Source organism: Chrysoperla carnea, chromosome 1, assembly GCF_905475395.1.
Source record: "Chrysoperla carnea chromosome 1, inChrCarn1.1, whole genome shotgun sequence".
NCBI classification, from domain to species: Eukaryota; Metazoa; Arthropoda; class Insecta; order Neuroptera; family Chrysopidae; genus Chrysoperla; species Chrysoperla carnea.
The window spans coordinates 102566254-102593242 of NC_058337.1; the positions used below are offsets into that span (position 1 = coordinate 102566254).

General features: G+C 28.4%; 1 protein-coding gene across 1 annotated transcript; it reads left to right on the forward strand.

Moving 5' to 3' along the window:
- Window positions 1–375: 375 nt before the first annotated feature.
- On the forward strand, window positions 376–23691 carry LOC123292921 (protein timeless). Its single transcript, XM_044873638.1, has 13 exons — window positions 376–592; window positions 5503–6176; window positions 6988–7635; window positions 9317–9445; window positions 12355–12704; window positions 13208–13571; window positions 14389–15017; window positions 16501–16717; window positions 16781–16991; window positions 17246–17446; window positions 17508–17676; window positions 18002–18076; window positions 21399–23691. Exons 1-13 carry the CDS (start codon window positions 496–498, stop codon window positions 22036–22038), a joined length of 4404 nt encoding a protein of 1467 aa, XP_044729573.1. The 5' UTR covers window positions 376–495; the 3' UTR covers window positions 22039–23691.
- The last annotated feature ends 3298 nt before the right edge of the window (window positions 23692–26989 follow it).

Sequence of the window (26989 nt, forward strand, 5' to 3'; positions counted from 1 at the left end):
TTAAGTTGATGAATATTGATATACCCATAGACCAAACTATTGGCAGTCACTGTTATTTATATTATTGTGAATATCCTTTCACCCTTCGCAGTTCATAGCTTCATAGATATGCACGTTGAAGTGAGAGGAGATCACGTTGTTGTTACACGTGAATTCTAAACATCAAGTTTAAAAAAACATTCAGTATTATTGAAAGTGTAATGCGGCTAACAAGTGAATCTTCTTTAGTCAGTTCAAAAAATTTTATAAATGATAAAAATACAGTTATAAACATTCATAAATTAATTATATTATAAAATTAATAAAAATATCTATTAAATGAAAAATATATACGTAAATTTAATGAAGAAATAGTTATGAATTATTAAAATAAGACAACACGTAGTTACCTTTTTATTTATAAGTGTATATCGATTTATATAATTAGATCCTTAAGATTCAAAATATTGATAAAAAGTGTTTTAAGTAGTTAATTAATTAAATAAATTAATCGCCATGGCGTGGATTTTAGTTAATCCAGAGATGCACAGCATTTTTGCATCTCTGGGTGTTTTACAAGGGGATACGTATCAAGTCAGTGAACACTGTCTCAGTAAGTTTTATGTTGGATTAATATTATATTATTTATTACCTTATTATTTCCCAAAAAAAAAAAATGCAACAATATGTTTAAACCCTTTTTTATTAAAAGAGTACATACAGTATGCCATATTTTTAACATGATGTACATGTAATTAAATATATTATATCCTTGATATCAAGTACAAATTCTTAAGCTTAGACAGTATTTGAAAAAGTAGTAAAACTTTCTTAAGCTATTTTCACAATTGCAGTTCATATTAAAAATCGCTAGAGGCAGCACCAAAAGCAGGAATAAAACCGACCTTTTTCGAAAATAAACTATTGTTTAAAAGTAATAAAACTATCTAATAAAAGTACCTGATTTTTATATCATATACATGTAACGCTTAAAAATATTGATGCTATCAACAAAATTTTAGTATAGGTGTTCATAAAATCACCTAATTAGTCCATTTCCGATTGTCTGTCCGTAAGCACGATAACTCAGAAACGAAAAAAGATATCAAGCTCAAATTTTTATAGAGAGCTTAGGACGCAAAAAGTTAGATCGAGTGCGTAAATGGTCAACATCTAGATCAATTGGGTCTTGGGTCCGTAGGACCCATCTTGTAAACCCTTAGAGATAGAACAAAATTTTCCCCATATAAAAATAAACAACTTTTGCTTGAAACATTTTTTTGTAAACATCACTGTTTACCCACGCGAGGGCGCAAATAAGGTCCAAATTTTGTATTATATATTATATGAGAATATCAGTTATGAATGAGTGGATGTCTTTCTTTACTTACCTACGTGACGTCAAAAAACAAACGATTGCGTCATCAACACTGTCTATACATGGTGTTTCAACAATTAATTCAATCGTTTGTTTTCAATAAATTTTCGACTAATTTTTTTGCTTTATTTTCATTCTTTATTTTAGATAAACATATATTATTGAAAAAAAACGGCCTTTTGAAAATTAAAATTAATTAAATAGATGATAAAAATTCCCAAAAAAATTTTCTGACCTTATTTTAAAAAAAATTCGTGAGCCGCGGAGCTATAACACGAAGCTCGTTTTTTCCTCTCATTAGGGCCTTATTATTTTAAGATGGTTTTTATTGCAATGGGATGGTTTTGAGGGGGGCAAAGGCTTATAAATATGTTAAATCTTTGACCAACCTATATACAAATTTTCAACCCCCTATCTCCATTTGAATGAGCTGCGTGGGCGGGCAAAATCTTAAAAACATCGAAAAAAATCGGATTTTCGTGTGCATTAATATTATGTATCCGCCTGAAGAGAGATCGATTTGAACTAAAAGGGGTAAGCAGAAGATGCCCAAAAGTAACGAGAAAAAATTGGATAAAATAGTGTTTACACTACGGTACAAAAATAATATACTTGTATAAAATAGCAAAAAAAGACAAAGATGGTTGTCGTATGTTATGTGACGTCATATTTTAGTTATCTTCGTATTGATTTCATATTTACGTGTAATTGTGTAAATAAATATAGATTTAGTAATATATCTATTACAAATCTATAAATTAAAGAAAAAGAATGAATAATAATTTTATGAGCTTATAAATTATTTAATTGCTTATTTTAATAGTTTTTATTTTATTTTTATTTTTTTGACATGTTAGCTTAATTAGCCGTTCAATTAATAGCTTAGCCTTTTTAGCATCTTATGCAAGATTTAATAAACTGGCTGGCTGATGCGTAGGCTATTCTTATAATAGGGTGGCCATTTGACAAAAAAAAAGATGGAATATCTAACATTAGAGATTATTTATTTATTTACGTAATTTTAAATATAACATATTGTTATTGAGATTAAATAGCCGTAACTCAATAACAAAATTCATAAGTTTGAAGTAATTAAAATATTATTTGTTAACGCAAGTTAAACTTCCATGGTATTTTGAAAACCAGTTTTTATTAGTACCATACTTAGTTCCAACTGTACTTGTACTTTTTTTAATCGCAATCAAACTGTGAAAAACAACAACAATATTGTTGCTTGCGACGCCATTTTGACAGCGTGTGGGTTTCAGGTTATTGATCTAAGTCATTTGGTAAAAAGACGCCGTTTAGTAAAAAGGTTAGGCTGTTAATTGAACGGTCAGTTAAGTTAGTCGGCTGCGACATAAATTCTTTTTAAATAAATCAAAGATACTTAAGATGAGCGAGCCCAGCTTTTGATTAAGAAGGGGCAAATGCGAAAAATGACTAATATTTTAGCCTAAGAGGCAAATCGGAAATTTTTGGCGTAAACCAGGGTATCCAACGAAATATGCGGGCAGTCAAGAACCAAATTCCCTCTTGGCACGCCCATGATCTCATTTGATAAATTTTGTAGGTTTAGAATTCCTTTCATGGTTTGTAACAATTTTACATTTCCATTTTCCGCTATCACGAATCGTGACCGTGAAAATTTTTATTAATAATTTATTCAATTTTTTTTTATTATTTATATCCTATATATTAATACAGGGTCGATTAAGATTTATAAAGTCGACGAAATTTGGCGATGAATGCTTGTATAATTCAATGAGATAAGACGAAAAACAGTAATAAAAAATTTTTTTTATACCAATGACTATCAATAATGATAATTTACAATAGTGTGATGAAGATTAATTATCATTATCGTAATCACTAGCAGGCGCTACAGCCCACAACGAACCTTGGCTTGCTCAAAATTTTCGCGAACTTCGGTCTACTCTGACATAATGTTCGCCAATTTCTCAGATTAAAATCATGTGCGTCTTTAAACTTCGTGAGTGATCTTGATCTTCAAATGACCTTGAAAATTTACCTGGATTTAAAAGTTAATACCACAGATGAATGACCATGATAACTTTCTCTAAAAAAATTTTCCTAAAACTAGTGTATTTTCTTTCGATTAAATTCAATAATGACATATATTTAAATCCCATTTCCACCACGATTTTCGAAAAATTTTTAGTTTTTTATAAGGATCAATTTTCTAATTTAAAGTTGTATTCTATCTCTTACCTTTAAGGGTATAAATTTCCTATTAAAGCAACCCGGAAAACTAGGTCCAATCTGATGTCAGAACATGATGTGCCCCATCAAACTCTGCAATGTTATTTTTTGATTGGATATGTATAAAACGAGTTATTAGAGCCATAATAGATTAAAATGGTCCACCCTGTATGATTGAATGGACGCAATTCAGGCAAAGTCAGCAGTTATCGATTTTTAAAATTTTTCCGAATGATCAATAAAACAGTGATTAGTAGTTACTTATCATATGTATTAACGATCATTATTTAAAAATTATTTGATAATATTCAGCAAAACGAATCAGCAAATACAAAGTGCAGAGCAAGCTTACTTAACGCTGACTTTGTCTTAATAAATATTGCATCTATTTACTATTTTGTAAAAAATGTGCAGCTATGTACAAAATTTTATCAAAAAATGTAGGTAAATGATTTTGCTACTAAATTACTTACTTCCTTTTATTCACGTTTTTTTTAGATTAAACCACACATTTATCCAAAAATATTAAATCTGTCCGGGTATCAGCAACAAGAAATGATCTATGAAATCCATAGATATATAACATATGGATAGAGGATCGTATATATTGAAATTGGTTTGAATTTGAGATATATAGATATATACAAGCGCCATCAAATGAGTGGCTAGAACTAAAGAAAATAAAACTTTATAGAGATCTCTATATTGTAATCGCGCATGCGTGGAATGTTTTTATTTAGTTCCTAGTAACTCACTCTGAGGGGCTGAGTATGCTTCAATACAATCATAGAAAGATACTTAGTTATACTTTTTATTTTTTTTACGCAATATAGATTTTCTACCCAGTAACATAGAGATCAGTGATAAAATCCCTTATATCTCAATAACTTTATCTCATTTTGCGCAGGCACAAGCATATAACATTGTCAATAATGAGGATGGTAGTGGTAAAGAATAATTATAGATTATAATTTTCCATTTTCTCAAAAACAATAATTAATCTATTGTGTTTCTTATTTCATACCAAACCTTTCGGATAATATGAAGGCAGGATAATAGAAAATATATCGAAATTGCAAAAGGTCGACCGGAAGGTCTCGGCTTTTTAAACTTATACAATTGGTCAAGATCACGGTCTCTATACAGATTATTTCAACAGTTAACCCAATCAATTGTTCATTTCACTTATTCAAATTTATTTTGGTACATTATATTTCTTGTAACTGTATAACTTATGTAATATGATATAATAATCCTATTTCTGAAAACCTAGCGTATTTAGTTGATAAATTTGCTACATCCATTTCTGTTATGATAATTATTTGCATAATTCATTTAGTTTATAATAAATGAATAAATATTATGCAAATAAAAATATAAATAAAAATATTTCAACATAATAACTATGTTGGTATATTTTTAGTTTAAACTATTAGTTACAAAAAATTCATAAAACACTCAAAAAAAAGTGTCTTGATACTAAAATATGTAAGGAATATAATCAGGCTGTCTATTTTATTCGTTACTATTTTAGCCAGAATCTTTTAAAAAAGTAAAAAAAAAAAATTATCCGACACATTTTTTAAATTTGGGAACCAATTTTTCTTTTAATTTATGGTAAATATTGTCGCAGTTTTATGTATATGGAGGTCGGTGGTTAACGCAGGTTTATGTATGGTGGTACATAAAACTGCGTCACGTCGTTTCACCAAGCTGTGTCTCAATTAGCGCTTGGCTTAATTTTTTTTTTTTAATATCTAGGTACATTTTGTGTAAGGATGCGTCAATATTTTTTGGAATAAATATTCAACTTGTATTATCTAGATAATAAACTAAGTCTCTCAATAACTCATAACCGCTTAATTATTTTGATAAATTTCTCTCTTCAATTGTTTAATAATGTAATTTTGTTTTGTTTACAGGTTATTTAAAAAATATATTAGAAAAATTATTGAACGAAGATCGAACACTACGTACATTTCGTCGTGCAATTGGTTTCGGACAAAATATCAAAAAGGATTTATTGCCACTATTAATTTATTGTAAAAATGATAACCAAATAATCGATGCAACAATACGTATATTAGTGAATTTAACCGTACCCGTTGAATGTTTATTATCAACGGATGCAATGTTACGTACGGATGTTGGTCGTCACACCATATTTGAATTAAATCGTTTATTAGCAACAAGTAAAGAAGCATTTAGTGATGCACGTGCTACAAAAGCAATATTAGATTATATTAAACAGATTACTGAAACACAAACCAGTTATTCATCAGCAACCACAGCAACGACAACTACAACGGCTGTGACCACATCTTCAGCAGTAGCAGCATCCACCAATAAATTATCATATGATCAATGTGATTCAATAAATAATTGTTTATTACTGTTACGTAATGTGTTACATATACCACCTGATTTAATTGAATTTACAACACGTGCAAATGGTGAACGAAATTTGGAACGTAATGAAACAAATGGTACAAATATACAAAATCAAATATTATGGAATTTATTTACACAAAGTATCGATAAAGTTATTTTACATTTGGTTACACATAAACAAACATTTGTTCATGATGGACACGTGGTGAGTATATAAAATATATTATTTAATTCAAATTTTTAACACTCATAGCGCTTGTAATAGTTTTGGTTCGATCATAAACAAAACAGTTTGATCACAAGTCTAAAATTGGCTATGACACTATTATCACCATAGATACCAAACTTATTTGTCTGAAATTGGCGGCGATGTCCTAACTATCCCTAAAACAACTCTGAGTATAGATCAAAATAATGCAATGCCATGCCAATTTTCATTTTTGTACCATGCATATCCTAAACTAGTTATGGATACATATGCATAACTAGTTTTGTAAACGTATTTGTAAACAATATTTCCGTTAAATATTATATATCTATGCAAGTTAACATATATAGTTCTTTATTTTATCGTTAGATAGTGCCTTTCTAAGCATTTAAACCCGATAGCATAATGATTGATTCATGCTGCCATCTACAATAGCATAAACAAAGATGCGATCTAGTCAAAATCAATTAAAGTAGACGATTTATTTTAAAAAATTGTTACGTAATTTATAAAATACTTTCCAAAAATGCATGTATTTCCTCGATGGACCTCTTCATTTTAAAAAGTGATTACATTTTGTTTCGGACAGTTTGCTAAAAAACTAAGGTGATAAAATAAATAAGAAATATCTTGTATCTTTATCCAACTGATGACTGTTCCAAAACAATAATGAATCGTTATTAAAATGAAAAGGCCTATTCACGGAATTCTCGTCAAAACGACTTTCTAACTTAAACTCACACATTACTCCTCTCATGGTGTATTGGGTGCACTTAATAATATTGTTATCTTTTTATTTGATTTACAGGAATTTTGGGGTGTAACAATAGTCCAATTAATCGCATTAATGTATAAAGATCAGCATTTTGGTACACTCCATAAATTATTAAATTTATGGGTGGAAGCATCTTTAAGTAGTGAAAGTAGTGAAGATAATGAATCAAACACATCACCACCGCCACATGGTGGTGGTAACGGTGGCTCTAGTGGTGATTCTTCACCTATTTTAACATCTGACCCCACATCTGATTCATCAGATAATGGTGGTAGTGGTAATAGTGGTAGTGGCAATAGTAATACAAATGGTAATACTGGTAATAATAATAGTAACAATGATACAACTACTACTACAACATCCACCACAACTTCAACAACAACTACTACTAAAACACATCAACAATTACATAATGAACATAACGAACATAAACATAAACAACAACAATTAGAACAACAACAACAGCAACAACAACAACAAATGAATGTAGATGATGGTGAAAAAACAAATATTTCAAATCAGTTTCGTCCAAAAGGTATAACAGCATGCATGAAGAACATATCACAACGTTTTAAAAAACCATTTGAACATGGTCATCAATCTGCGTCTTCATCATCGGGAATATCTTCGGGAACGGCATCGACAAGTGCCGTTGGAAATAAAAAAGCTAGCAATAATAAGGTAAGAATATTTCTCTTTGATAAGCAAATTTTAAAAATTAAATTTCTTCGTTAATTTTAAAATAAGAATTTTTTTTCATCGTTTTCCCCTGCAATAAATCACTAATTATCCATTGAATGTGTAGCATTCACTTATTGTCCGCAATACAATAGCTGTTTCTTCTTTAATTTTACTCTCGCGGGCAATTTAAACGAAATAAACTTATTATTGTACTGAATGTCTTGTTAAGGCTGACGCTTGCGTAGAGGCGATCAAGCTATGATAATATTTGTTTTAAATTTGTGATAGAGAAATGTTCTATGACCTATACAAAATAATAATTTGTTTATTAAAAACTCTTAATGAAATTGTTGATCATCATGTCCATATTGATTTTCTAAATATAATGTAGATCACGGCACGTGGACTTGAGTGAAATAATGAAACTCTACAAAATTATTGTGATATCGTTTTCGAATTTTATTAAGTCTTTGTCAAACTCTGGAATTATAAACAACGAAACCAAATATGTATTATCAAACAATAATAATTCAATAAATTTAAAGTAAATAATTGGAAAAAAAGTAAATTGAAATTTTTTGACGTGATATTTTAAATTAAAGATGCTAATCACAATTAACTGTTTTAAAAAAAGTACGTTTTTGTATTTTACAAACAGTTATTATTGTGATTAGCATGTTATATTTAAATTACCACGACAAAAACCCTAATAACATTGAGGTCAGTAAAATTTCAGTTTATTTGAAATTTATTTTAAATTGTTTACTTTCAAATTTTTGAATTATTATTTGATATGAATAATATTTGATTTCATTGTTTATAATTACAGAACTTGATTTTTATTTTCAAGTAAGATTTTATTTGCTCAGTTTCCAATCAAAGTGATCTAGGTACTCTCCCTTATTAATTTCCAATCTAAATGATATTTTAAAATTTATATTATTAGAAAAATTAAAATGTCAATCGATTTTGGTTTATCCTTTATTTCGAGCTCAAATTATATTATAAATTTCATTTTTGTAAATATAATGAACAATTCATAGTAATAATAAAAATTTTCGACCATCGATAGTAAAATGAATAATTTTAACGCTTATAAATTATTTTAATATACATGTACCATTGTATGTTTATTTAGATAATAGTTATCTATTACATGAAGCATATACCAAAAAAATTATATATGCTTTATTGGAAAATGATATGTTCTTAATATATACACATAGATTTTAATTCATTTTCTCTGATAGACGTTCCAACTAACTATTTATATTGATAAATAATTTAAATTTAAGACTTTAAATGCAATTTTCTCGAAATTCTTGATTTGCGAATGTCAAAAAAGGTTGAAATGTCTTTGAAAATCAAGAATTATTTGCAACTATAAAATTATAAGAATGTTTTCGAGAGATTAAAACACAACACACATTGTTTTTTCGAATATATAAAATTCTAAATTAACAATATGGCAGTTCTTTATACTGAACGTGTGTTGTGTTTTGCTCTCTGGAAAACATCATAAGCATATTGGCAAAAGTAATAAATAAACTAAAATTTATTTACTAATATGAGTGGTCATTTGCGATATCAATTAGCGAAAATGAAAACAATTCTATATGTGTACTTTAAGCAAATATCATTTTCTTATAATGAGCGTTAAATTTTCATTGTATTATTTAAGATGCAGTCTCACAATCAGCACTCTTCCACCACATCATCACGTAAAGTTTATGTGAAACGATACCCAAACTATGCACGGGATTCTAATAATATTGGATTCATAAAGGAAACAAGAACTATTGATACTAGGGTAAATAAGTAGATCTCAAATTAATAATAATGACTATGTTTACATTTATTTTTTACGGTGTCCAATTAATTTTTACATATTAGACAAGGAGAAATTAAGATAACGCGTGTTGCTATGTCTCAGTTAAAAAGAATGTAATCAGTGTTCTCCTTTAGCTATGTATTATCGAGAGAAACCCGCCATTTTTATTCAACATATTAGCTACGTGTAAGGAAGAGAAACAAAATATAGTTTTCTATCATTATACATTAAATATTAATCAGTTTTGACTAATCATGGTGGTCCAATTAAAACCCTCTATCTTGTTACCAGGCTCTGATTAAAATGGCACTATTTATTAAAAGATGTAAACATGGCCACTATTAATTTAGAGATGGCGTAGATGTATTCGTATGTTTTTTTTTATTTTCAACAATAAATACTAATTATACAACAATAACAATACAAAACGCTAACATTGCTCGTTAATCATGTCACACATAACGCGATTGTTGGACTGTAATTTATAATATTTATAATTTAAAGTAGACTCTCTATGATCCGGCAGATGCTGTAATTAGGTATTATTCAACGTTGAAACATTATCAGTTTTTACACTCTTCACACAAGACATGAGTCGAATTTTTGAGAGTCTATGATTTTCCACCTAAAACTTTTCCACCATAAAATCAACTTAAAAAATATTAGGCCACATAAAATATAATATATATTAATTGTGGACTGCTAGTGTAATTCGTCTTTTGATAAAATATCATAGCGAAAAAAAACATAATCCAAGAAAATAGATTTTTAAAATAAATAAAAAATTAATGGAGGCTGGGAAGAGAGCTAAGAAAATCGTTAAACATGCCTTAAAATATCGAATATCGTTAAATAAGTTTCAATAAACAATTGAGACTTTTATTAGAAAATTTAAAGATACCCGCAAGGCAATCCTTCGCGCAGGGTTGAGAAAGAATTTATCGACTAATATTAACAAAACTGAAATTTCTATAATAAGCAAATTACTAGAAAATAAAATTCTCTGTTATTGCCCTCAGATCATTTTTTCGTTCATATCAAGTTTAGTAGTCACAGAGTCACCTCAATTTAAATTCTACAATTTGCCCGAAAAATAATTCTAATTTTATATTCTTTGAACATAAATTTGACTGTAAAAATTGAATTTAGTGAAAAAACCGGTCTTCGGTTAAATTACAACAAACTTTGTTTGCTACATTTTTGCTTATCTATTATAAGAATTTTGGTTTTCGTAATATTGCTCGAAACATTATTAAAATTAAAAACAAAGGATTTTTCGTATTAGAATTCCATTATTATGACTTTTCCACGAAGAAACGAATTGTACAAGCCTACAATATTTACATACTCAATTACACGATGTTTAGTAAAAAAATTTACATAATACACTTTGATTATTTTTATTTAATTTTTGCTTAATTTTAATATAGTTCAGTAAAATAATACATTGTGGTATGCAAAAGGTCGGGTAGTTTTGATTTTTTCCTATGTTGTTAGTGTTAGGCCCATGACTTAAAATCCAAGTTTTCCACCTCGGGGTGCCAAGGCGCGCCGCGGGGCGCGCCACTTTTTAATGAAATATCGAAAATTTGACCATTCCTAAGTGAAATCTCGCGAACGGTTTATTTTACAGAAAATATTATTTTAATAAATTAAAGGGTAATAAATTTGTGACAGTTTAAGCCCAGCACTAGGTTTGTAGCGTAAATAATGGCTGAAATACAAACCTTCAAAATAAACCAATTTTTCAAAGATTTGTGAAAATCGTGATTTTTTAAAAATATTTCCACAATATAATTGTTTAAATCAAACGCCGTATAAATTAATTGTGTATGTTAGTTTATTTGCTATAAAAGAATAAAAGAAAGTATTAATAAAATTATAAAAGAAAGAATGAAAAGTGTGTTTGTAGGAGTTATATATTAACATTTTTTTATCAATGAATGTCCTATTTAGTTAAAACAATACAGTACACTTTGGAAGTATTTGTTACAAATAACGATAACAGTATCTATTTAAAGTTTTCGCATTTTTGATGGGCCAGGATGGAAATGCTCAAGCTCTGCCTGATGCTCCTTGTTCTCTTCATCCAGTGGAAAATTTAACTCTCCTATATCTTCATGTTTAGAGTTATTTATTGACGCCAGCATGTCGTCTTCGTCTTCAAAGCTCCCCTCAAACGGATTTATTTCCGAAACGTTTTCGCAAGATTCTCCTAGAGAACAGGTGCATAGAGAAGAACATATAAGACCAGTTTTACGGCAACCACATGAGTTCTTGCACGCTTTCTTACAATTGCAAGATATCATTTTAAGAAGGGATTCAGGAGCTGCATCTCTGTCCATTTTGAGGGTTTTTCTCTTGACCTAGCCACTTCTGTATCTTAAAAATGATACTTTTAAGCAATAACCATGCACGAACATTCAGATCATTTTAAACAACAAATCTGACAATAACATGACAATAGAATTAATTTGATTTTACTAAACTACTAACACTCAGCTGATCAATTAATAATGCAGGTTTACCAACCTATATCATTGATCCCAATTATCTTAGTTAATTTATTTTGAAGATCTATAATTCAGCCATTATTTACGCTACAAACCTGGTGTTGGGCTTAAACTGTCACAAATTTATTACCCTTTAATTTATTAAAATAATATTTTCTCTAAAATAAACCGTTCGCGAGATTTCACTTAGGAATGGTCAAATTTTCGATATTTCATTAAAAAGTGGCGCGCCCCGCGGCGCGCCTTGGCACCCCGAGGTGGAAAACTTGGATTTTAAGTCATGGGCTCAACATTAACAACATATCCAAAAATCAAAACTACCCGACCTTTTGCACAGCAACCCCATATTTTCATACATATTTACTGGATTAATAGATGTCAACAAATAATTGTTCAAATAATAATAACAATAATAACAATACATCGTCATCATCAACCAGTGGAATTGGTTTAAATAGTATTAAAATAATGGAATTAACATCAGAATTATCCGACTGTGGATATGGTACACAAATGGAAAAAGAATCAATTTCATCAAGTAATGATGATGATAGTTATAAACAAAATCAATCGAATCAAAAATCAACACGAACTAAACCAGTACATCAGAAACCACCATCACAAAAATTACGTTTTAATAATAATATACAACGGGCAACCATTACATTAGATGATAAAAAAGAATTACGTAGAAAAAAATTAGTTAAGCGAAGTAAAACACATATGTAAGTACTCATACGATTTATATATTTTGATCAGGCAAATGTTTCTCTCTTATTTTGTGCTGTTGCCAAAGAACTGGTCAGATGGTTTCGAATTTGCCGTATTAACCATAAAAATTTAAAAGTAGTCTTTGGTTAGGTTAAAGAGGCTGTCTTGGGTTGGGACATATTTGGAGCTGTTTAAGAACAGCAGGGGTGCTTTGACATCAACGGACTTCAGGTCGGAGAGTTCGTGAAAGAAATGCTGGCTCAAGTGAGTCCACTTCCTCGTGGCAAGAACTGGGCAGTGACATAGAAGATGAGACAACGTTTTTTCCTCCTCACTGTGGCAGCTCCTGCAAAAATCATGATACACTGTCAGGCCCAGTCGTTAAAAGTGATAAAAAAAACCTCATTAGAAGTGATGCTTATTATCCTTAGATAAATACCAACTATTTGTAAAACGACACGTGCAAACAACAAACTGAGATAGTCTAACTAAGAGTTTTTTTTTTTGTTTGTTTTAGAATAAATATGAAAGGCTTAATGCAACATATCCCAACCGATGAAGATATTTCCAACATTTTAAAAGAATTCACTGTTGATTTCCTGTTAAAAGGTTACAGTTTATTAGTGGAAGATTTATATAAACAATTATTAACCGATCAATTACATTTACAAATTGATACATCGCATTTCTTTTGGTTAATAACATACTTTTTAAAATTTGCAACACAATTGGAATTAGATTTAGAGCATGTTCAAGGTGTTCTATCATACGATATTATATCATATTTAATATATGAAGGTGTTGATTCATGGGAGAAATTAGAAATTGCATCAAAACAAGTTGGACGTGATTTAAAACCATTTTTACGTCGTATGCATTTGGTAAGTAAACTATCTATATATAAAAATGTTATGTTCGTTTGTGTATTGCTTATGGGCTCAAAAAGTTCTGCATCGATTAAGCTCAAATTTGTACACGATATACGACCTGCTTCGAAGATGGTTTACAAAAGTGTAGCTCCAATTCAACTATACCCAAGTCTAGTATCTGATATTCTGGTAAAAGTTGTGAACTCTTATATCGGTGGTTTCGCAAATTTCATATTGTCTGTAGACATAGCGGTGAAAATTTCAATCGGGCATCCCTACTGGTGTCATGTACAAATCATTAAGGCGGGTTGCTTTTTAACCGCAAATTAACAAATAGACCTTTCTCATGAAAAACAGAAATGCTTTTTGATAATTTTTATGAAAATATAGAGAATAGAGCCTGTAACTCAAAAATTGTTAAAAAGTCACAATATTTGAAATATTTTAAAACGATTTTTGGCTCCACCGCACTCGTGATCTGTGGTGTCAATCCGACAAGCAATGACAATAAAACAGTGTCAACAATTGTATTAATATCACTATTATCAACTTTAAAGGACGTCAAACCAACCTTCGTGTAACATCGTGTGTTTCCGGATCGTTTTCGCCAATTTGATTTTTAATGATTTTCATTGTCTATTTTCTCGGTCATATCGCTTCAGAAAAATCGGGGAACAAAATTAGCCCATTTATCAAGACATTTACTTTCATTTAAAAAAAAAAAAGAAAAAAAAATGTGAAAAAGGTCGTATTTAAAATTTTAAGTAATATACTGAAATCGTAAATATTAAACCGAATAATTGTTATTTCGTTTTTCATAAATTTACAGGTAGTAACAGCAATACGTGAATTTTTACAAACATTAGACATTTATCAAAAAATTCAACGTTTGAGTACATACGATAAACAATATTTAAAAGATTTACAAATTCAATTAGCAAAAACAGAACAATTTAAATTATTATTTGTATTATTGATACGTAAATATAATCCAAAAATACAAAATTTACAATATTTACAAGATTTAATTGTTACAAATCATATATTAATTATGTTTTTGGATAATATCAATAAATATGAAACAAAAGTTACCAATAAACAACAATTTAGTTTAAATTCACATATCGAAAAGTTTGCAACCGTTGAAATGATGTATCAATATGGTTTATTGTTAGAACATTTTCAAAATAATGGTGAATATGTTAATAATTGTATATTTACAATGATGCATCATGTTGGTGGTGATTTAAAATCAATATCAACATTGTTTCAACCAATTATTTTGAAAACATTCTCGCAAATATGGGAAACTGATTATGATATATGTGATGATTGGTCTGATTTAATTGAATATGTCATACATAAATTCATTAACACACCAAGACAAACACCGGCAAGCAGTTCAAATGCACATTTGAATAGTGATTGGCCTTTTAAAATGTCATCGAATCTACCATCGTAAGTACTATTTTACAAACATTAATTGTTTTTTTTTTTCTATAATTTCAAATAGCTCGAATCGCAATAGCTCGTTTGAAAACTTGTAGAAAGTATTTCTTTGTTTGGAATCTATTGCTCAAGGGGTGATAAAAATTTTTGAGCTTTAATTTCAAAACTAGAAAGTACAAATTTTCTAATGAGTATAATAAGATTATTGATAACGCCTTTTTTTTATAAAATGGCGGCCAGATGAAAAAGCGCCTAAAATATGCAAAAATTCTGTTTTTTTTTACGTTTTTCAAAACGAAAAATGGGAGAGTGATAAAAGTTTTTACAAAATAATATGCCAGGGTTTAAAAGAAAGCAGTTTAAGTTTTCGAACGATATTAAACAAATTTCAATGCGATGATTATTTGCTGTTTAAAATTATGGTAAAATTTTGTGTTAAAAAAATTTCCCTTAAGTACTTTGGTTCTGTATAAATACTCACCTGTGTTAGATAATATATGTAAAGCGGAGTATTATTTCCACTTAAAAAAAGAATAATAGCAAATGACGTAAATGATTTGTCACGTTGGATATTTAATTTACTAAAACGTGCGTTCATTTACTATAATTGGACTACTATAACTACTGCTCACTTGCATTAGATTATAGATAATGATTAAGCCATATAAGTCTTTTTTAACTTTATATAATATTATATAAATATTATTTTTTTGGTTCTGAATCAATAGTGCCAATGAGACTATGAGACCTTATCATTAAGCTTACGTCGTCATTATATTTGCCTGTTTGTCCTACTAAGGCTGCATTTTTTGAATCGTAATAAGTAGCTATTTGAAATTAATCATTCTTATCACTTAGGAACTGTATGGGATCATACAATTCTCGGTTCTCGAGTCTGACTCGAATTTAATCGTTTTTTATTTATCAATAAGAATATTCCCGAGAAAATGAAATTTTCTCGCGAAATAGAACAAGCCTTTATCATTCTTCAGCTCTCCAACCATTGTTTGGTTTTGGCGTCAAAAAACGACAAGCAAGGCAAACAAACATATATACAAATAAAATACAAACAAACATACTTTCAAATTTATAATATTAGCATACATTATCATGGTGGCCACCATTTTTCGTAAATGAAATTCCCTGATTTTTCCAGGTTTTCCAGTTGAAAAAATTCCTTGATCAATTAATTACTTTTAAATTACTTTGAAATAAAGTGGAACGAGAATTTTACAAAATAACGAACAGAACTAAATATGATTCAATATATTACGATCACATGCTACATTTTTTTAAATAATTCAAATAGAAAAAAAATTATATAAATTATTTTAGAACTTATTATGAAAAAAGGAAATTCGCTGACTATTTACTTTTTTCACGGAATTCCCTGGCTTTTCCAGTAAAGTTTAAATTCTCTGATCTTTCCAGTAATGTGGCCACCTTGATTTATATAAATAATATATTTACAAGCTATAAATTAATTTTACAGTTACATAAAACCAAATATCGAACATATATTATTAGATGAACAGATAATTAAAACATTATCAATGAATGATAATAAAAAGGAAGAAGATAAAGAAGAAAAAGAAGATATTATGGATGATAGTTATCATAAAACAGAATCAATACTTGAATCAAAACATTCAAAACAATTAAAACAAGAATCACAAAAAAGAAATGATAATACTGATAATACACCATATATAATATATAATACTGAAATTAATGATAATTTAGATAGTGATGATAATAAAAATATAACAGAATTAAATATTTATAAAGAATTATTATTAAAAGAAGATAATTGTGATCAATATTTATTGGAAATACAAAAATTATTATTAGATGTTTGTTATTGCAAACTAAATATTATTTATGGTTTTAATACAACAAATACAACACAAAATAATAAAAATATAAATACAAATGTAACTAATATCAATCATTGTGTGGAACCAATACCATATCATTATTGTGGTTAGTATCCACTTTTTTTATACGGTATATTTTACTCTAAAAAATTCTAAAAATATATTATTGAGATAGTTGAGGTAAAAAGCAGTCGGGAAATGTTTTAGTTCATACAATAACAAGTTTTCAGTTTTTCCCTAGGCTTTTTTTCAAGGGTTTTCCCTAAAATTAGGATGTAATCCCCTAAAACGATATTTCTTTTTTTGTCCATTGAAATTTTTGTAACTCGGAAGATTTTTTATCAAATTTTTCTTTTTTAGTATTGAAAAAAGCAATTCCATTAGTAACATGGAGTACAGAAGAATGTCGTATTTATGAAATTCATCCATTTATTATGCTAATGCAAAAATTAGGATTATTATTACCAACTGATACTGGTAATATATTTATAAGAATACCAATTACATGGACACCAGATCTTCTATTTCAAACGGCCTTACGTTTAGGACCGATTGATACTTGTAAGTCTTGCTTTAATTTATTAAGTTATTGATTATATTAATTTTTATTTATTTATTATAGCAAAATTAAATTTCGATATAAAATATTTAAAAGGATTTGATTTAATGAACCAAGAGCAAACAACAGATACCAAATTTAAGGATGATCTCATTACTGAACAAAAGCCTTATCAAGGAAACAAGAATATTATAAAACATAATACATCGTCAATGTTTCCATTTAGTACATTGTAAGTATCTGATATTATTTTTATTAAGCGTATTGTTTTTCAGTGGCGGATTTAACTAGGCTTTTTGGAAATCTACAAGGGATAATTAAACAATTAATTTCGTTGCAATTTTAAAGATTCTTTATCGGAGGAAAGTACGATATCTGTACTACCATTTGGTAACAAATTTGTATATAATTTTCAAAATAAAACTACGATTTTTCGAAATTTTGTTAGAGTTACAGGCGACGTTTGTTTATTTGACCGCCGCTTGCTTAAATCCATCAATATTTATGATTCGGTTTCAATTATATATGGTATTAATTGAAAAATAATTAATTTTCAGACCAAATCCACCAACAAATTGGTTACAAACTGTAATGCGAGCAAATAATTGTGGTACAATTCGTACATCTATCAGGTAATTACAATAAATTACATATTCAATACAATCGTGTTTATTATTTAATTATTTAAAATTAAGCATTTATTTATTTATAGCAAAAATTTATTTGATGCTCAAGTAGAGATTTACTTGGAAAGTATAAATGATGTTTTAAAAACCATTTGTGTTATAAATTTTTGATATTTTGTATAATTTTTAGTGGTCGTTTAAATTCAAAAAAAATATTTCATAATTAGAACATTTTAAATGGTTAAATTTCAATTTTTTTCCCAATTTCCTATATCAATTTTTTTATAATATAAATACGTGTTTCGGCTACCATGTAGTCATCATCAGTATGAATTAGCTAATCTTAATTACTCTTATAGTATATGTTACTCGTTGGTAATTTGGTAACGGTTTGCACACTGAAAAAATTCTGACGTCGATCAATCACCTTCGATCAGGTGACCAATAAGCGTGATCATTTTAGGTCAATGATCAATTTCAAATCATTATAATTTCAAAAATTCAACTTTATCTTTACAATTTTTTAAAGTCCGAATTGGGCATTCATAGGAATCTTATTCACTAAGGTTGGGTACTTTTTTTTTAAAGTTTTAAATTATATTTGTCGTTTTTATGATAATTTTCATTAACGTGAGCGGCTACACATTATTTTACGATTCTATCGTCTGCTTTGACCCACATATCTCTTCGAACAATTTTGACATCCAATGCAATAAATTTCCGACTGTTGTTCGTTGTTTTTACTGATGGGAGCTTTTAATATGTTAATTTGCACCATTTCTTTTTATGGGTGTTGACCTGTTCGTATTTTAATGTTGTTGAATTGTTTCTTAACATTTTTAATTTGTTTTTTAACCGTATTATTTATTATGTTTGAATCAAAACCGTTGTATATTATTGTGCCTTGTTGAATGTGCTTCAACTCTTTGAAATTATTATTTTAACATCTTTTATAATATTTATAATTTTAAATAGTGCAAATACATAAATAAAATGCAATATTCGACTCTTATTTTGTGTTTAGGCGTGCATCGTGCAAAAATTATTGAACAATTCAAAAATCTATGGCCCAGTATAATTTTTAAAACTTAGTTAAACTTTCCAGGCAAAATCTATCGATTATTATTTATTTTATTAATTTTTTAAGCAAATTTATAAGCATATTATAAACAAAAATTAGAGACTATTTTACTTCCAAAGTAAAATAGCCACTTCAGTGTTTGTTTATAATAAAGTTTATGTAGAATTCTAGTTACAGTTGATATTCTTCGCTGTGAGCCGATTGATTGACATTAAGAAAGAGGTAGTATTTGATTCAATTTCATATACTTATCATCATTGATATCATCTATTTTTTTTATATAAATATTCAATAATTGTTTGTATTTTTTAAATATCTTTAATTGAACGTTAATTATTTAACTATATTAGGTTTTAGGCTTCACCATATATTGTTTAATTTGTTCTTTTCAGTTTTCTACAATCCTTAGTTAAATTTTAATTATTAAGTTTTATTACTTATCAATCAAATCTCATGTTAATATTGGACATTAAAAATTGCGACGCTATTATTTCGAGCAGATAATAACTTTTTTCGAAATATTAATAATAAACTCATCTTGGTCACCAAAGGGATCAATCTCGGAATCTATCTGAATAAGTTAAATATTTGTAAAAATCTTTATTTTGATAGTTAAAATGTTGTCTCAAAAAGCACATCTGATCACGTGTCAGAGTCTTTAGATATTCAAGGTCAAAGGATGCAAAAATCAGTTTTTTTACAATATCTCTTTTTCTTTCCCTTCAATCATATTTACATTTATTATTAAAGTTGTAGAGGAAAAAATTTTCTACAAATTTTGACAGAAACATTTTTTTATACGTTGAACCTTTTTTTAAATAGAGCAGAAGAACGAAACGATATTTTGGAAGTACTTGTGAAAAATCGGATATCCTACGAACATGATATGATTGCTGCTGAAGCAAAATACCACACCGTTTGCTATAGCAATTTTTTAAGCCAATAACATCTCTAATAAGAAAGGTTCACAAAGCCGAAAAAGTTACACAAGCAAGGAAAGAAATTTATATAGGTATATAGAACATCATTAAGTATAATAGACTGGTATTCACGATAGACCCTGCACTAATTTCAAAAATGGTTAAACGTATAAAAAAAGTTTTAGCCGAAATTTTTAGAGAATTATATCCTCTACAACTTTCATAATAAGTGTAAAAACAATAGAAGGCAAAAGAAACGAGATATTATCAAAAAAATTTTGCTACCTTTGATCTTGAATATCTATAAGGATAGTGACACGTGACCATATGTGACTTTTGAGACGACATTTGTACTATCAAAATAAAGGTTTGTACAAGTTTTCAGCTTATTTCTTTTGATTCCGAGATAAAACTCTAAAATGATTGGATTTCTTTTTTTATTGCCTTATTTATTTACATCCCCTTCGCCAGCTAAATGTTCAAAACCTTAGCAATTAATGTATTTTGAGAAAGTAAATAATTTTTAGTCCATTTCAAAAGCAAAAGTTTCGTAAAATGGAGAATGTTCAAATATAGATGAAAAATATTTTAACATTTATTGATTTATATTAAAATTAAGATTTATCATTAAAAATTTTATCTTAAAATCATTTCATAATCAATAAATATATATTTCAGTTTTATTTTAATAATTAGAAGATTTCTTTGTTGTTACCTTATTAAAGAATAATTTCATTTTAATTACTAGGACTGTTTTATCCTAAACTATAAATACTGAGGAAGTGGCTAATTTTGCAATCAAAAATTTATTTTGGTCCTATTAGAGCTCTGCATTTGTAAATAATATTAGAGATAATATGAGGAATTTTGTTTTCAATTTAGTTTGTGTGTGTAAATAAGACCATTCTGGTATCAACTATTAATTAGATTCGTTTTGAGAGTAATTTTTCTCAAATCACAAACATAGATGTGTGAGAGCGTGTGTTCTGAAATTCGAACCGGTAGATGTGATTGGCTGAGCAGCGTGGTGGCTAGAATTTTATAACAGAAAAAATGAACATGATGAAATCAACTAAAATTCATTTTTCATTCATTCATTCTTATAAGATTCTGCCCTTTGTCGAAATATTTGTTTACTAAAAAATGAATAAGTTTCATGTTAAAAAATGAATTATGAAATATGCAACTCTTCTTGAAGACAAAATATCAATCAGTATTTATTAATTACTCTCTATTATCTACTACAGTGCTCTAGTTTCAGTAGCCACTTCCAAAAGGGGCAACAAGATTAAGATAACATTTTTTAATATTTTGTTTGTTTGTTTAGTAAACCCGCTATGTCTATTGAAATACCTTCACTTAATATTTCAAATAATATTATTAACACATCATCAACGAATGCAAACATGGATCTAACATCCTCTAGAGATGGAACTCTAAAAATATCACCATCAATACAATTACTATCAATAGCAGAATCTGGTGATAATAATGATGATGTTGATAGAAGTGGAGAAACATCTAGAGAACAATCTTGTGAAAATGGTCTCGAAGAATCATTGTCATCAACATCAGAGTCGCTATCATCAACATCAACAACACTAGGTGGTTTATTAACAACAAATATCAATGATAATGCGTTTGATGATGATGATGATGATGTAATGACTACAACACCACATCTATTTACACCGATTATCACATCATCAGCATTATCATCAAAATCTTCTTCGACGTTGTTAGTAATGAAAACAACTGCAGAACATTTACAACAACCAATGGAGCAATGTGTACTATTGGATATTAATGAACATACAAATATTGCACATAGTGATATAAGTGAAACATGTTCGGTAGCTTCAGATTTAACAAGGATGTGTGTTAGTGATGAAGAAGATGGGATTGATGTTGAGGATATTATAGGAAATTCACCACCTGCATTAGTTAAATTTGTAGTAAATAATTAAGTACCTGGTCAATTGAATTTTGCTAAGTAATTGAACATAGACTTCAATAAATGAAAATACAATGAAATTATCCGATCTAGCTAATTGCCACAATATAATAAACGATTAAAAATGAGTTTTTCTCGCAGATAAGATATTAATAAATCGTCAGAAACTTTTCTGTAGAAATCTGTGCTTCAAATACACAAAAGTATCCATTTAATAGAACAAGGTGTGACAATTGACGAGATATTGAAGAAGAAGGTATATCATATCGTTAGATGCCAATCTAATATTGGCCTAAATACTTCATAAGATCTAAATACGCCATAAGATAGACATGATTTATGGCATAATTTATAGTTTGATACGATGCACGAGCAAGTACGAACATATATTTGATTAATTTCGAAAGGGGACAATATGTCGTATATTTTAATTAAAGTATTTTAACTTTTAAAATGTCTTTATAATAAAGTTTTCAGTTTTATGGAACAAAATAATTTCGATGGATTTGTAAATAAAAACATTTCAAAAGTTCAAAGTATTTTTTAAACGATTTAAACACAATATTTTAATTTTGGTGTACCGTATAAGAAAACAAAATTCCAATCGATATTGTCGAATACCCTTAAGCAGTTAAGGATATCCTCGTCAATTGTTCCCCTAACAGATTATGTGTGATAACATGACATAGAATTGTCGGCGCTGCTATTATCATCCGCCATCGATGATAGCTGTGCCTTTAATTTCAAACACGGATGACCTATAGATACGGGCAAAAATTGTTTTTGTCCATGGATTTAGTTAAAGTCACATATGGAAAATTTTCTCTGGAGTTAATATTTCTTTTCTTATAGTGTTTTTGTATTAACAAATAAATTCGTACCAAAATTCTTTGATTTAATTACATATTTTACATGGGTTGGACATTATCAGGATGTATGCCATCACAGGGTGAACGCATGGGCCAAAAAACCCGCAGACCCGTGCTTCCTCAATTCTATTAAATCAAGGCCAACCCGTGGATCATAGGGTAGACGCTATCACGTGATAAACGAACGCAAGGGCCATAAAAAATAGGTTTTGTAAAAATTTAAAATTTATGTTATTCGTCAAACCAATTTTGAATGCATTTAAGTCCGTGTTTTTATAGTCAAGAATATCCGTAACTTTTAGTCATTGATGGAGATATCTAACCAAAGAAAATTCTTAATCCGCGAAATTTGTTTTGTCCAGGTATAAAAGTCATCCGTGTCTGAAATTATAGGCACGGATATTATCCGTGTCGGGTGGCAATGAACACTTCGTAGAATATAGGAATTGGAAAAATCGTAAATTATAAGGATGTGCCTTAATTGTAATGTAATATTTTAGTGTTTGGTTTTTGACTAACTCTGTGTCAAATAGGATCTTACACTATGATTACAAAAAAAAAAAACTTTTTATCTAATATTTACGAATTGATACTTTGTATGTAGCGTCATAAACCCATTATAATTGATTGCCTATGTGTGGCGTTAAAAATGTTGCGCTATAAGATAATAATAAGTATTTTCGGATTCCTTTTTTTTTCCTTAGCACTTCCATTTTCGGGGTCCGCAGTGTTCTAATACATACAAGCATTATTGTTATTAAACTCAATTCATCATATTACAAAAAAATTTACGTAAAGATCACTTGTCTATATTGTTGTTTTATTTCTCGTTTAAAATGTTTTCTTATTTAGCAAATGAATTTATTACAGATTGTCGAATATTTTTATTTTAAGAAAATTGTTTAATTTTTGTTTTTATTTATTAATTTTTATTTTTCTTAAACCTAGACAAAGTACAAAAATTTTATTTTTTTTAAATAGTGGAAGATCCTATTTTTTCTTTATTTTAGTTATTTTAAATGTACGAAATGTTTTATATAAAAATTTGAAAATTATTATTTTATTTTTTAAGTTCCTATGTGAAAATCTTAAAGAAAAGTAAAATAAAAAGATAAATATATGGGGTGTTCTACAAACTATTCGGATCGACATTTTTTTGTACATTCTTATTGCGAAATTCTATCTATTATTAAGAATAAAACATCTTTAAGAAATAAAAAATTTTATGTTTTAATAATACAGACTAAAACTATTCGTGTACCAAATTTAATTCTAAACCATTCAGCTGTTTCAGCATGATTGAGTTATTTGTTTATTTCGCAAATAAATATCTTATCAGGATTCTGAGAACCTAACTGATTATGACGCGACTTCCCCTGCTGACTGTGACGCGCTGGCTAAACACCAAGCCAGGCGAAAAAAGATGTGCTATTCTTTGTTTCTTTCTTATGTACAATTGACTCAACTGAACGACAGCGTCACCTGCTCTATGTAGAACTACCCATATATACAAGAATTATTTTTAAAAGGTAAAATTTAATATATATGTGATTATTATACGTAACAAGATTATGGTTGTTCATTCAACACCAGCTTCAAGAAAAACGTATATCCAAGGTATATTTTTAACCTCCGACGTGAAAAGAGGAATGCTATAAGTTTGACCACTATGTATATTGTATATGTGTGTGTTTGTCTGTGACACCGTAGATCCTAAACGGATGAACCGATTTTGATTTTTTGTTTGTTTGAATGTAATTTAATGGAGAGTATTGTTAGCTAAGTTTCAAGAAAATCGGTTCAGTTTGGAGAGAGCTACAAGGAAACCGCATTTGTCGGGGGGTTTTTTTAATTTTGTAAATTTCACTTGTTTATGGTGGTAGTTTTTAAGTTCTAATTTTGAAAATATTTTGATTATTGGTAACAGTAAATTTTTAAAAGCAATTTGTAAATGTTTTTAAAATTAATTTTCTTGTACTTACATTAGTTATGACTTAAGAATTTTCAAATTTAAGATTGATTTTCGTATACAAAATTCTCAGATACATTTCCATATAAACTTTCAGATATAAAACAGTTTCGAATGTAAGTAAAAACTGCTGAGACATCTGTATAAGATACTATAGATTTACAATCGAATATTTTTGCTTTTTGATGTGGTTTTTAGATCAAGTGTTCACTCGGCTACAGTGTAACTTGATTTTAATCTTTACAGTTTCTGCGAATCTAGTTTGAGTTATATCGATTTGATTTTATTTGAACGGTAAAAGGCTGTAAATGTTAGCGTAAAGCACGTTAATTATCAAAGTCGTAAAGCTTTGGAAATTTAAACGTTTTAGATTTTATTGGTACATTTGGTTTGTTTTTAACGCAGGGTACATAATAGGGACTCTAATGCACATAATAAGGACTCTAATGCTAAGGAATGCTAATGTTAGCTCGCATAGATACATTTTATTTGGGTCACTATGTCATTTAATTATCGTTGTTAGGTGCCAATGTGCAAATCTTCAAAAAACTGTTAATTTTGATTTAAGCTTTCATCAATACCCTAAGTATAATTGAAAAAAGAAAAAGAAAAATTAAATGCTTAACAGAAGGCAAAATTTCAAAGTGTGTGTACCAGAGCGTGTTACACACCCACAGCGTGTTACACAAATTATTTATACTTACATATAATAACATATGTTAGTACAAATATATGATACATTTTTTGTCTTTTCATTCAATGAAAAAATCGGCTAAGTCTAATAAAGTTTAAAATTTTTAAACTCGTGGCGCTGACATCTTAGCGTTAAACTCCCATAGGCGGGTATTTACAGTCTGATATCGCATCCAACAAAAAGTCTAAACTTAAAATAATATACATATTCTTATATTTAGTTGTCAACGTTAATAATAATTTGTAAAGAAAATGCATAGAGATAATATCATAAACCTGTATAGTCGGCCGCCAAAATTTTGATCTCAGTAGAAATAGAACAAATAATGTAGGCGCGTATAGCTGTCTACGTCTCTCGTATACGCATACAATTTTTATCTCTTTCTACCTTTCTCACTACGGTCAAAAATTCACTTATTGCGTTTTCTGTGTCCATACATCTTTATGGTATTATCTCTATGAAAAAATAACGTAATCAGTACAAAATAAACAATTATTAATTAGTTGAATCAGATGAAACATATGTGTATTTTTGTAATAAATATATTTTATTAATTAATTGATGTATACAGAATGTTCTCACATAATTGGTAGATTTTTTGTCATCAAAATTATTTAAGAGTATAGGCCGCTATGCAGCTAGAAGAACACTTTAAATTAAAAAGTTGTTCCTCATTAAAAGGACAACATTTTTTTTATCGCATTTAATGTTTGCATAAAATGTGCTCCTAGAAGAACAACATTTTTTATTTAGAACATTTTTTTTTCGATAAAATTTATGTTTCGAGTTTCGATCAGTTAAGTTAAAAAAAAGTAACATCTTTAATTTTCATATTATACAGGATATACAAATCTGAATCTTTAATATGTTGTTGAAAATGTATTCATCAATTAATTAGGTACATTGGACATTCAAAATAAAAATTTTTATTAATGTTATTTATTAAATAAAATGTATAAAAATATACTTCTATGTGAATATTATACGTTTAAAAAGAATTATTGTACGTTTAAAAAGAAAATGATATATTTTATAGAAACAAAACAAGTATTTTCTAAATTTATTTTTTTAGAAATGCAAATGCTATTAAATTCATTTATATTTCATTCAATACTGTATACAGAATTATTTTGATATCCTTAGCTTATTTAGACACATCACAATCACTTATCATCTTCCTAAATTTTTTAGGGGACGTTTAAGTATTACGTAACATTTTTGCGATTTACTAATCTCCTCGCATTATCCTCTCCTCCTCAAGCGTGTTATGATATGTAGCATTTTGGTTTAAGGAATTTCAATAAAATAAATTTAATAAACGTATTGGCGTCTCCTTCATAAACGTAACACACTGAAAAGTTTAATCTACCCATATCTCGTGTATTAATGTTAGGTAATACTTGGACGTTACCATAAAAGAAATATTACTGTT

Excerpts from the sequence above, each read along its gene's own strand:
- LOC123292921 (XM_044873638.1), top strand. The coding sequence starts at position 496 with ATGGCGTGGATTTTAGTTAATCCAGAGATGCACAGCATTTTTGCATCT. Across the intron at positions 593-5,502 it reads AGTCAGTGAACACTGTCTCA|GTTATTTAAAAAATATATTA; the intron begins GTAAGTTTTATG and ends TTTTGTTTACAG. Across the intron at positions 15,018-16,500 it reads ATGTCATCGAATCTACCATC|TTACATAAAACCAAATATCG; the intron begins GTAAGTACTATT and ends TTAATTTTACAG.